General features: G+C 43.5%; 1 protein-coding gene across 7 annotated transcripts in view; it reads left to right on the top strand.

Moving 5' to 3' along the window:
• The window catches only part of LOC116842637 (synaptosomal-associated protein 25), a 50,576-nt gene that overhangs the window by 30,072 nt on the left and 7,451 nt on the right, over positions 1-13,053 (top strand). For 6 of the 7 annotated variants that reach the window (XM_032812130.1, XM_032812127.1, XM_032812124.1 and 3 more), the window contains 2 exons: positions 7,311-7,428; positions 8,121-8,394. In XM_032812130.1, coding sequence (XP_032668021.1) covers positions 7,311-7,428; positions 8,121-8,394 — 392 coding nt within the window. Of the gene's footprint in view, positions 1-2,537; positions 2,587-7,310; positions 7,429-8,120; positions 8,395-13,053 lie in introns of all 7 variants that reach the window. The other variant, XM_032812131.1, reaches the window with a different exon arrangement.

Below are 13,053 nucleotides of genomic sequence, written 5' to 3'. Positions count from 1 at the left end.
TTTCTGGGGTGGGGGGGGGGGGGGGCGCAAACAGAATAATGACGGTGATGAAAGGTGGGGAAGGGAGAAAAGCTGACGGAAAAGCGAAAAGGCGCGAAGCGAAGGATGTGAGCGACACGTGGCTAGGGAAAGAACCGCCGGGACAGCGCACGCCCTTCGTTACTTGCCAATTTTGCGTTTTCCTGCGGGAAGGGCAGGCGGTGCTTCCGATGGCGTGATTAGGCTCCTGGCAAAATCGAGAGCGCCAAACGAGCAATCGACTGCGAACGGTCGACCATAGCTAGTCCCCGCGATATTACTTATCCCTCGCATTTCGTGCAAAAAGTTGCTGAATCGTCGGCGATATTCAATCAGTCTCGAGTTCCTCCCCTTAGCTGACAATTCGGAATGCTCGACAATTTGATCATTGTTTCGACAGCTGATTTTACATTTTGTTACCTTTAAGAACATTATTACCTGTCAACGTGAACGCTTGATGTCGTAACCGATTGCCGACCGTGCGAGTTTGATTCTCGTTCGACATGGCTCTTCGTCGCGGATAACGACAAACCTATTCGCTGACCGTTTTGACCGTCGTTGTCATCGTCGTGCGAGGACACAATTCCGCGATGGCAAGTGATTCTCCCGCATCCGTAAGCGAATGGGTTGACTGGACGTCGTCGTCGCCGTCGCCGTCGTCGTCGTCGTCGTCGTCGTCGTCGTCACGAGAAGGACGATGTTCGACATCATCGATATCACGTCAACGACAACATGATCGTTTTTAGGCTCCTACTTTAGGTCACCTGACGAACCTCCTCATTCGCCACTCCGATCTTATCCCTTGAACCCGATACTAATCTCCGATACTGTATCTTTCAATGAGCATGACGCTCTATCAATGTCTTTATGTATACACAGGACATTCGACGAAGAGTGTCCTGTTGTTCTCTTATCTCTTTCTTGTGTTTTCTTTTTCTCTCTCTCTCTCTCTCTCTCTCTCTCTTTCTCACTCTCTCGCCTTTGCCATTTCCTTTCTAGCTTTGCTCTGCTCTGATGTCTCTTTAACTGTTTGAGACATGACGAAAACCTTTGCACTTTGGAAATATGATATTCTTCGCTAATATCGCAAAGTACAGCGTGTTAACGTCAAAGCAAGAAATTAATGAGCGCTTCCAATTGCCATTATTATATTTATAAATGCAAGATCGATAATTTACAGAAGAGAATTCTTTATATCTCGTCGCTTTGTACACGAAGAAAGTATTGTTAAAATTATATTAAATTCACTTATTTCTTTTCATGTTAAAGTTTTCTGGAAAGCTGCACTAAATACTACATTGTATAAATCACTACAGATATAATAAATTTGACGATTTATCGAATATTAAAATATTAAAGTAATTACGATAATTTTACTGTAAGAAGTCTGGAAGTTGTGTACATAAGTTTGAAATCGGAATTGTTATCATACCATAGTCACATAAGCGACAAAGTGCAAAATGCGAAGGATTGTCATCGATTTCAATCGAGATGACGATTTTCTCGTTACCGAAAATCGCGTGGACTTATCTCTTGTTCCGTCTGAATTTGTTAGAGCGTTTAACGAAATGAATCATCGCCCTCCTTCATATACGCATCCCATTCATCATTCGCATTTTCTATTTTTCCTCCGGGAGATTCGCATAAAAATCAATTATCGTTCAAATACTTGTCGCGAACGCTTTTTCGTCAATTACCATTTATGTTATATTTTTTATCCACTGTAAATTTGAATTTTCCCGATTGTCAATATTAGTCATCGGGAATTGTCAAATGCTACGCATTGTCATTTACTTCTCTCTAAATTTCTCTCTCTCTCTCTCTCTCTCTCTCTCTCTCTCTGTCTGTCTCATAAACTATATTTCCACTTCGATGCTCGCGAAATGTCAATTACACCGTCGCATCCTCGCTTTATCCGACCTCTTGAAAATAGATTCGATAAAATCCCCATGGAAATTAATTGGGGAGAGGTAACGGAGTGAAAGCGTTCGTTAAGCACCCCTTCGTTGTACCTATGATCTCCTCCCCTTCCTTTCACATTTGTCATATTGTCAAACCCCGGTGTTTGTCAGTGCTCGCTGACAACTCTGTCAAGAGTCACGTCGTCATATCCTTTTCATCCAACCATCCTCTTTCTCTGACACCCTACGATAGATTAATTAATTCAGGCTGAAACTCGTCGTCCGCGCTTTCTCGCCGCTCCGACATTATCTCATCTCGCTCTTTGTTCCCCCTCCTCTCTCTTTTTCTCTCTTTCTTGTTGTACTCTTCTTTCTTTCTCTTGATCGTTTTCTCTCTATATCATATCACTCCTGACCCTCTTTTCTCCTCGCGTTAGCATTGGTGACTCGCGAAAGCGTCCCTCGCGAGAGGGACCCGTGCCGGATTTTCTTTTCTTTTTTTTTTTTTGAGGGAGGCTGCCGCGGAGCGAGGCGAGGGAGCGTGTCCCGACGGTAATTAATTATTCCTGTACGTCAATATGTTTTAACACGCCGCTGATTGGTCGGTTGCCTGTTTAGAGCCACGAGGTCGGGATGAAAACCCTCGTAATGCTGGACGAGCAAGGCGGTAAGCCACTTCACTCAAGCTTAACATAAACTATATAGACTTATCGCGAAAAGCGCAGAAAGAAAGAGAAATCGACAAACAAGACAGAAAACAGAAAAAAAGAATGCAGAAAGTAGAAACAGTACACAAAAGAAAATATCAGAAAGAAAAGATCTAAAAACTCTGTGCGTGTGTAATCACGCCGGTCCCGGCCGACACAAAGCGACAAAAAACCGACAATATATAAATATATAAATTTTACAGTACAGTTTAGATATATATATATATATACATGTATGTGTGTGTGTGCGTATTGAACACATACGGTGTATGTGCGTCGGATGAGAATAGTACTCGTCCGTTGCTATAAATACCCACGCGAACCCTCTTGCGCCGCGTTAATAAAAATATTTTAGATACTATATAAACAGATACACTCTTCGTTCATTGTCGGTCGTTCAATATCAATAATCAGCCCGCTGCGCTGAGAAAACTCGGCCATTTTGCTGCTCTTTAAAACGATTCGTTATTAACAGCTATTTTTTAACCGCGATTTGCGGGTGCATATGCGAGTACCTTTCTTATTCGCATCCGAAATACGCGGTGGTATCTCGGGAACGAGATGGGCGATAATGTGATATATGTGATACGTGCGACATGCCGTCAATCACGCGCTAACGACCAAAGTGTCATATTTTCCTCGATGTGCGTTCATTCGCCGCGTATTTCGCACGCACCATCGTACAGACAGATCGTCCCCGGAAAGGAATCGGCGGACGGGTGGCAGGACTTTAACTCCGCGAAGCGGTTCATAGTCGATTTCTCCGCGCGCGCTTGCGAAACTTTGCTCTCCTTCCCGTTTAAATTCCAAAGTTTTTCGACTCGAAAGTCCCATCTCGTGCAAGCCCTTGCGACGTCAACGTTTCTTCTTCACGAAATAGCACAATCAGCGGTGATAAATCTCGGAGCGCGGGGCGACAACGCGCTTTTGACGTATGACCGGTGAAATTTGTCCGCTTGCGGGGAAGCTCCGAATGCGGTGAACCGCCGAACGGAAGAAACGAGGCCTCGCTACTCGCGCGCAACTCCTTTTCACGGGACACTTTTGATCGGGATAATTGTGTGTGTGTCCACGTAGCGACACTCATGCGACTCTCACGTGTGCATCGTCGAGACACCGCTGTTTACTTATTACCAAGAGTCAGGGGCGTAGCTTGGGATTTTGCGAAAAAGGGGGTAAAGCGGAGGAGAAAGATGACTTCGCGCAGCAAATTTCCGCGTGAGAGAGTCCGTGAAAAGGCAAACCGAGAAAGAAGCAGCGACTTGTTGAGACGCGGAAGCGTCGTCTCGCTGCTCTTCCTTTACTCGTCCTATCGCTACGCCCCTGTTTTCAAACGATAATCTATCTCTCTCTCTTTTTCTCTCTCTCTCTCTCTCTCTCTCTCTCTCTCTATATATATATATATATATATATATATATATATATATATATATATATATATATATATATATATATATATACTACTCAGCAGCATCCAAAAAGCAGACCATCGTTATATATACCGTTCACTTACATTTCGCCCTCAGCGCTCTCAACGCGGTGTTTTCCGTTTCGGCTAACTCTGACTTCACCGACTCTTCTTCGCGCTTGGGTTCTCTTCCGCCCTTCTTTTCGCCCCTCTTTCTTCGGCTTCTCGGGCTTCGCCACTCTGTCTGCGTAACTACTTTCTCTTCTACACTTGTACTAATACTGTCAGTAACGATACTCTTCTTCCATCCACCCTCTCTCTCTTTCTCTCTCTGTCTCTCTCTCTCTCTCTCTCTCTTTCTCTCTAGCCTTTCGTCACTCTCTTCCGGTTCCCTTCCGGAATATTCCTACATACCCGCTCCTCTTGGTCCCCTTTTCCATTGCAAATCTGAAATTTCCACTCGAACTTCCTCCGCCTTTCCTTTCCCACCCCCGAGGTCCGTTCGCACCGCACGAGTTTTGGAGCAGGAATTGACACGTTGAGGTCGTACCTCTTAATAGTACATATATTTAATTTCGTTTTTATTTTAGAGAGAACTTTTCTCGAACACCGACGTAATTTATTAAAAGGACTAGAATATTTTTTTCAAGATAGCATACGAAAAAATGCAAGTTTCTTTAGCTCTGCAATTGATCAAAGCTCATGAAAATCGGTGAGGGATATTTCCGGCGATTCTCCCGCAAGAGTGATATTCGCAAACTTTAACTTCAGTAAGGACACGCTCTCTGGTTCAAATTATCGGACACAGCCGGTAATAATGAGGTAAACGGTAAAAGTGACGATCAAGGGACAAGAGAGAGATCCGATTCGCGGATGATCGTGTGGCGCGAACGGATCTTTACAGAAAACAGAGGAAAACAAAACAAGCGGACAACAGACGTGATCGAGGCTTCACGAGCACGCGTACAGCACATCCGGCGAAGAATGATCCTAACGGATCCAGTTTTTGCGCGCGTATAAATCGCGTACTCCGACACGCTCTCGCGGCCTTCCGCCGCTTTGCGATTTTGCCTACATCGGTCGGTGAAACGCAGAGGTCGACATATCACGTCGAGACGCGCGAACTGTCCGGATTTTTACAGTCGAGAACGTGTATACTCGTTACGCTTACACCAAATCGGACACCCGATATCGACTCGCGTTACAAAGATATCGCTTACAACACGTACTATTAGTCGAATATGTACTCCTACGCGCGTATATACCATTAGGCAAACTCGCGTTCACTGTATTTACTGGCTAAAACCTACTACACTGCGTGGCACGTGGATACAGGGTGTCCCGGGACTCGTTGTCCCGACGTCGATGTACGATCGTTCGAATTTCGAAAAAGGAATGCCGTAATCGAAATTCTCATTGCGAACATGAGGAAGATGAAGTGATTTGTTGAGAATAATACGCGAGCGAAAGAGTGGAGAGTGATGTACTTTCCCGCTCTCTCTGTTTCGGGACATCCTGTACACTTGGCTGAACTCCACCACCCACTATGAGGAACTCACTGCACATATCCGGTAGGCACATAACAGAGCAACTCACCCCCGATGCAGAAATGTCGAGCAAGGAAACTCTTCGCTTAAACTGCCGCGCTTTCGTTGCACTTTACTCTGTGCGGAGTTCGCGAGCTCCATCGAGCGGATCGCGTGTTTTTCTTTCTACTCTCGCGAAATCCTTACCCTGTCTCCCATCTTGTTCTTTCTTTTTTTTTCTCTCTCTCTCTCTCTCTCTCTCTCTCTCTCTCTGTCTCTTTCTATCTCTTCGTTAATGGCGCTGGAACGTATGATGCATCATTTTCGTATAGTCCTTTTTACTTCGTTTCTGTCCTGTCAAATCTGAATGTCTTACATGAAACGAGTCTCGAGTAACGATTATAAACATGGTTTATAAAGTTGATCAATGTTTCATGTCTTTGATTTTCTACACGGAATATTGTAGTAAAAATTACAGTAAAATTTTAGTAGTTTTGCACATTTGACTTTTTACTACAAAATGATCGTAATTACTTGAATGTTTTTTTATACTTTATATACATATATACTAGATAAGTTATCTAATTTATTATTTCTAGACTGATTTATGCTACAGTTTCAGCATAGTCCAGTTTTGCAGAAAACATTGTAAGAAAAAATATAACTTTGACGTGACTTTTACTACAATACTTTCTCCGTCTATATTGTTTGAACAAATCCCTTGTCCCCGTTACCTGTCACTGATTGCATATTGTGCCGATAGATCGTCGATCCGCTCGATGGACCTCCCGTTGTAGAATATAAAAATTCGAACGCGGCCGTTGAGAAGGCAAAAGGAAAAGGACGCCTTATCGTCGAACATCTGCGTGGAAGTTTGTACGACTCGTCGAACCCGGAAATTTCACTTGATATCGATGGAAAACATTCGTGAGATCGACTCGATTTTTCAATCTTGGAATTTGGAACGCGATAGTTACGCGATCGAACACGAGAACGCGAGAAGGAGATTCGGACGAACGGAAACTCGGGAGAATTGAAAGAGGCGTCCCTTTCCTTGTACGAGCAAGGGTATGAGTTTATCCGCGCTCATTTCCTAAGAAAATAAAATTAGATAGCGAAAGAGGATTGGGCAATGCACTCGCACTTTTGTTCGCCTTTTTTAGTCCGCGGCCGCTTGATTACATTACGTTTGCAGCAAAAATTCCCGGCAAATTCTAAGTCGCTTGAGGCCGCAAACCGAACTTTAACTCTTCGCGGCGTCCGCCTTGTCATCATCGTCTCCCTCGAGGCGTGATTTTAATTTAAATTCTGGAAATTGGTATTTAAAACGTAAAAAAACGTATTTAAACTTAAAAAAAAAAACGAATCATGCGGGAACGAATGTTAAATTACGAGAAGAAAAGTGTATCTAATGGAATAATGGAATGGATGAGAAATATTGGGAGGTCGACGTACAGATCGATCGAGACCACGCGCCGCGAAGAGCCGAAGTCTCTTCCTTTTTTATTTTAGACAAGCTTGATTACCTTGTCACGTAGAAAACACTTGTCGACAAAGTCTGTAGAGACACTTGCCAGAGAAGTCAGATTTAGTTGTTCGCTTTTTTAGAGCGTTCGCTACATTAGACTCCTTATTAGAACTAACGACCTTTCTCGCGTGGTTGCCCTTTCCCCTTGGAGTTCACGCGACTCTCGCGAGTCGTTTCTCGTCATCTGCATTAACGTTGTATTATCCCGTACGACAAAAACAGAACAGCTGGACCGAATCGAGGAGGGCATGGACCAGATTAACGCCGACATGAGAGAGGCTGAGAAGAATCTCACAGGAATGGAGAAGTGCTGTGGGCTCTGCGTTCTGCCTTGTAACAAGTACGAAACGACTATTTCAGCATTTACCTCCCTCTCTGCCTCTCTTTTTCTCTTTCTCTCCTTCCTGCGCGTTTGCATTGCCGCTTCGTCTCTTCACGGAAATTCAAGCAAAAGGAAAGAAAGAACTACCGCGTGTAAAGAAGATCAGGGCAAGTTCGAACGTTGGGGCACGTTGCGTTTCATTTGCGTATTTATTGTGTAGGAAGCAGGGACAAGGAAACCGCTAAATGCTTCTTTTAGAACTCAAGTCAGAATTTTGATCTTACTTTTGACTTTAATATTTCACTTAACATTTCTTTTGATTCTATTTAATCTATTAGCTTCGCCTACGCCTAGAGAATCTATAATTGGCACTTTGTGCATTTTCTGTTATTTAGAGACGCTAAGTAAAACTTCAGTTTCCATGTATATCAAACGTACACTGATACTTCAGAACTAAGATATTGACTTAGGCACACAGATAAGAGAGAGTTGCCGAAATCGCACCGGTTTTTTAAATTGTACCTACTTTAATCTGAATTTTATCAAAATTTCGGAAAGCCCGCAGACTTGCCCTGGATCTTTGTTACTTCACGAGCTACAGATTCCACGACTTTTCCGCAATGTATATCGACGTCAAGCACGGCCGTCGAGACTCGCTGAGATAACAGTCTTTTAATCGCGTCGCTCGCCGACGATCTTGCTCACGACAGGAGCGCCAGCTTCAAGGAGGACGAAGGCACGTGGAAGGGCAACGACGACGGCAAGGTCGTAAACAATCAGCCGCAGCGGGTAATGGACGACCGCAACGGGATCGGGCCGCAGAGCGGCTACATCGCCAAGATCACAAACGACGCGCGCGAGACCGAGATGGAGGAGAACATGGGCCAGGTGAACACGATGATCGGTAACCTGAGGAACATGGCGATCGACATGGGCAGCGAACTTGAGAACCAGAACCGGCAGATCGACAGGATCAATCGCAAGGTGAGTGCGCCCCTGAAGTTGCTCCTACGGGTTTGTGACGCTACACCGTCGCCGGGTATAGACTTGGCATGGCATCTAATCATTACCCGCGTGCGGGATTTTACTTGACACGCTCGCTACCACGTTATGCGTGCTTCTTCACCGTGGATACGCATATTCCTGCTTAAAAATTCAATAAGGAGATTTTTATAGAAATATATATAAATTACATTCAAAGAACTTCAATTCTCCCATTAAAGAAACAATTTTTCAGGCATTTTTTTTCTCATAATCGATGATAAATATTTTTTTTATATACTTGCCTTTCTATATAATTTTGTCATTTTTTTACCAAAAATACGGTTCAATTGCATACATTTTTCTTATCCAATTCTATAAAATCTTTTAAGCAGAAACAATCCTCGTCGTATACGCGTGTGTGAGTGCGTACGTGTGTAGGTATGTATGTGTGAGTGGGATAGCGATCTCTATTTTTTTCTTTCTCATTCTACGTCCGCCACGCAAACGCCGACCATGTTTAACGCGTTGTCGCATAAAATAAAAAAGAAAGAAAAAAGTGAAAACAGGGTGCTTCGTGGCGGACGGTTTCCCAGTTGAACGGTGGTAGCGATCGTGTTAACGGGATGAGCTGACACGTGTCTCGTCTATTATGCGCGAATCTCTATGTCACAATGCACAATGGCTCAGAGCGATGCACATCACATTCGTCGTCGCTTTCGCTTTCTTACGTGTCCTTTCCTCTCTTCCTTCCTTCCTTCCTTCCTCTCTCTCTTCTTTCCTTCTTTCTTCGCATCCGTTATCCATGTCATCCATCCTGTCATCCATCCGCCAATCCATATCCATTCTCTCTTTCTTGTGTTGCTCCTGCTCCTCCACATGCGATTCCAATTCGAGCGGATGTCCTGATGACGCGCGCCGTCGTCCACCACGCGTCTTCCCTCACCTAAGGATAAGGGATCTGAAAAGCAGCCCAGCAACGCAACATGCACTGTGATCCAAGGAAGCCTTTCGATTTCGAAAATTGCATGCGTACCGCACGTGCATCGCACGATTAGCCGCCGTACTCTCCGTCCTATCCTCTCGTCCTTCTCTATGGCACCTTGTCGATATCGTCCGCGGGCACACTCGTGCTATTATTCTTCAGCTACCTTCTCTCGGCACAGCCTGCCTTCTCTGTGTTCTTACGCAATTACTGCACCACCCATGCGCGTCTGATCACGCTTCGGACTTTTGCCTCTCTTACTTTTTCTCTTTCTATCTCTTCTTTCTTTTCCACGAGATTCTTTCGTAAGGATTATAGTAGTTTTCACGGATTCTCAACGTCATGGAAAAAGAAAAAAAAGAGGGACAAGAATAGAATATCGCTACATTGCCGGGAAAAACAGAAAACACTTTTGTTTGCAGAATTAACGCGAAGATAAAGAGACAAAAAACTTTTGTAAATACGTCGAGAAATCGACAAAATCCGCAATTTAATCTATTTAATTATTGGATTTAATGGGTTTAGCAACAGTATTTTATTGTTTTTATTATATTATTTAATGTTTTGTGGTTTTAATAAATAAAGAAATAAGAGACGATAACTTTTTCATTAACTTAACTTTTGTCATTCAGGCGCGCGCAGTTTAAGGGTTCTTTTTATATATATTCATTTATTTTTCGAAAGATAGTCGAGAATCCTTGTAGTATCACTTTTGAATTTTTACCATATTCCTTTTGTAGTAGGTCCTAGACAAAGACAAAATGAAAAGGCGGGTTTCTCCGGGTGCAAAGCGCTCTTCAAACGATCAATATGCATTTACACACTTTGACGAGATAATATTTCAATATAATTATCCGTCACAACTTATTGCAAATTCTTCCCTATTACTGCTATTGTCGCTTATCGATCTCACTTCTCACACAGCGTTCATTTACCGTGTGTATAATACTTATGGCGTTTGCATTAACCTGGATTAGGCGCACAGTCAATAATCGATATTCGATGCATCAATATTTAACCCTGCCACCTTTAATATTTATTAAGACTAAATTTATATCGGTGGTTTCCGTCGACCTATTTCCTCTGGTCTTTACTTCTTCCTCTACTTCGCTTTTCTTGTCGACGAGATTCTTCTTTCCTTCGTATGTCCAACACTATTGTAGGCACTTGTCCGTCGGGATCTTTCTCATTGACAATATCTGCCCCACGATGACATTACCAATATCGACGCATCGACAATAAATATTGATCGTTCGGGGAACGTGAACCTATTAAAGACCATATTTGGAAAATTCGAAAGATACAATTTTCGAGAAAAAAAATTATAAAGCGTGTCCTCCACGTGCTTAAGTATAGCCTTTCGCGAATTAAAGACATATTTAATGCCCCAGCATGAAGTTGAATTTTAAATGTTTTTATGTAATCATTTTCGCGGTGTAATTTGGTGCAATAGAAAAGTTTGCAGTGAGCAGTAAAATAATTATGGTCTTTGATGGGATGTCGCACAGCAAGTAGGATGCACAATCTCTGGCTGCCCGCAGTTAATCTCCTAAAAAGTTATAATCTTGTCTGCGGGACTAGAACGGAGAAGAAGAGCAGGATAAAACCTCAAATTGGATACTAAATTTTTAATTCGGTCTCTTCGTATTCTCTACATTTCTTTTCCGGCGAAATTCTATCGGAAAAGCGGAATGACAACCGAGTCACTGGAATTCTCGAGTAACTCTTCCCTCGGATAGAGTGTACGTGCCGTAGCAGATGGATAGTCTTCCTCCAAGACTACCGACGAAAATCAGTTTAGTCCTCGCAAATACGTGATCGTATTGTGTTACATAACCGTACGGATATGTGTTACGTATCCGTTATTGATCACACTGTGTGTAGTGTCAACGAACGAACGGTCCTTCGTAAGCAAGCGAAATCCGTCGCAGCCGCACAACAAACTGAGTTATCACGTAATGTTGAGAGGATTAAATCACTCTCACCCTCACCCGACGAGACTTCAGCCGCGAGATTGTGCATCCGGTGAAACTTAAGCCGCACCAGACAAACACGCACACATAGACAAACAGATTACGCACGCACGCACGCACGCACGCACACACACACACACACACACACACACACACACACACACACACACACACACACCTTCTGTGACCGAAACCCAAACTGATAATCCGCAGGGCGAGTCGAATGAATCGAGGATAGCCGCGGCGAACCAACGTGCGCACGCCCTGCTCAAGTAAAATGCGTCTTCTTCTCTCTGTCCGCGTATCCGTCTCCTCCGAGCCCCAAGTTGCATATCACAAAGATGCGTCTCGAAAAAAAAAAAAAGAAATCGCAGAGAAAAAGATTATACGTATGTGTGTATTATACATATATAAAGACCTGATCACACAGAATCGGGGGCTGGGACTGTTCGATGAATTCTCGCGCGCTTGGCAATTATAGAGCGACAAATTAACTCATTTGAATAAAATTATTTGAGTTAAATTATCCTGTCGAATTATATATCGAGTGAGTTAAGCGTGACAATCGAATATCACGCGCGGATGCATCGAATTTCACGTATTACACTTATTAATATATCCGACTATGATATCGAGTTGCGAGAAAATGTAATTGCTGGACACGTATATAATTATACGTATTCGAATGTGATGATTGTGTTTAATCGTTAATGAATCACTCGCGAGTATCGATTCGCTCGGACATTCCCAGCTCGGCGAATGATGATCATCCCAGCCCATCCTCTTCTCTAACCCGTCTTCTCGTCGTCGCTGCGGCACCAAGACCCGCGTGTTGTCTCCAACACCTGATCCAACATACCTAAGCAACGACGCCACCGATAACCACTTATACCACCACCACTATCACCGCCACCGCCACCATCACCACCACCACCACTGTCACCACCAGCATCACCACCACTACCACCAAACTTTCCAATATACGACGATATACAATGAATAACCGCTCGTCAGGGCATACCGTGCTTTTTGGGGAAAGCAAGCGATAACGGGACGGAATTTTAAAACCCAAATTGCGGGTTTCGAGGTGAACGAGCCAACGACAGTTCACAACGGCCACTCATCATCTGATTACCGATGGTTTCGCGTCCTTTTCTCGTTTTTTCATTCATTCTGGTGACATTTAAATAAAGGGGGACGCTAACGAACACTGTGAAGTGTTCAATCTGATTCAGACGATTTCTCACATCGTCTCGATCGTGCTCTCGAAATGGAGATACCGTCTCGGAGAAGGAGCACGGTGTGCCATGATACAGCACGAGCGGTAGAGTGCATCGCACTGAGATATGTATCACCACTCCGCGTCACCACATTGGTTGCGAAATGCGGCCAGGGTTGGGTAGTAATGCGTTACTTGTAACGCCGTTGCTTTTACAAGTTACTTTCCTTTGGTGACGACTTGGCAACTGTGTTATTCTTCTCGTTCAGTGATAGAATTAATTTTTTGTCAATTTAAATTTACATTTTTTGAGGTCTTCAAAACTTGGCAAAAGAATAAAAAATCACAAAAACTACGACTCATTACTTGTTAAGTAAATATAACGAATAGCTTTCGAAATGAATAACACAGTAACCAATGATATTTTTCAATGTATAACGAGTAACGTTAATGAGTTACATTGAGAAAGTAACTTTCCCAATGCT

The sequence above is a fragment of the Odontomachus brunneus genome, unplaced genomic scaffold (genome assembly GCF_010583005.1).
Source record: "Odontomachus brunneus isolate Ranch 3 - 2012 unplaced genomic scaffold, Obru_v1 Obru_scaffold_026, whole genome shotgun sequence".
Lineage (NCBI taxonomy): Eukaryota > Metazoa > Arthropoda > Insecta > Hymenoptera > Formicidae > Odontomachus > Odontomachus brunneus.
This window is presented reverse-complemented; position numbering and strand designations above follow the sequence as displayed.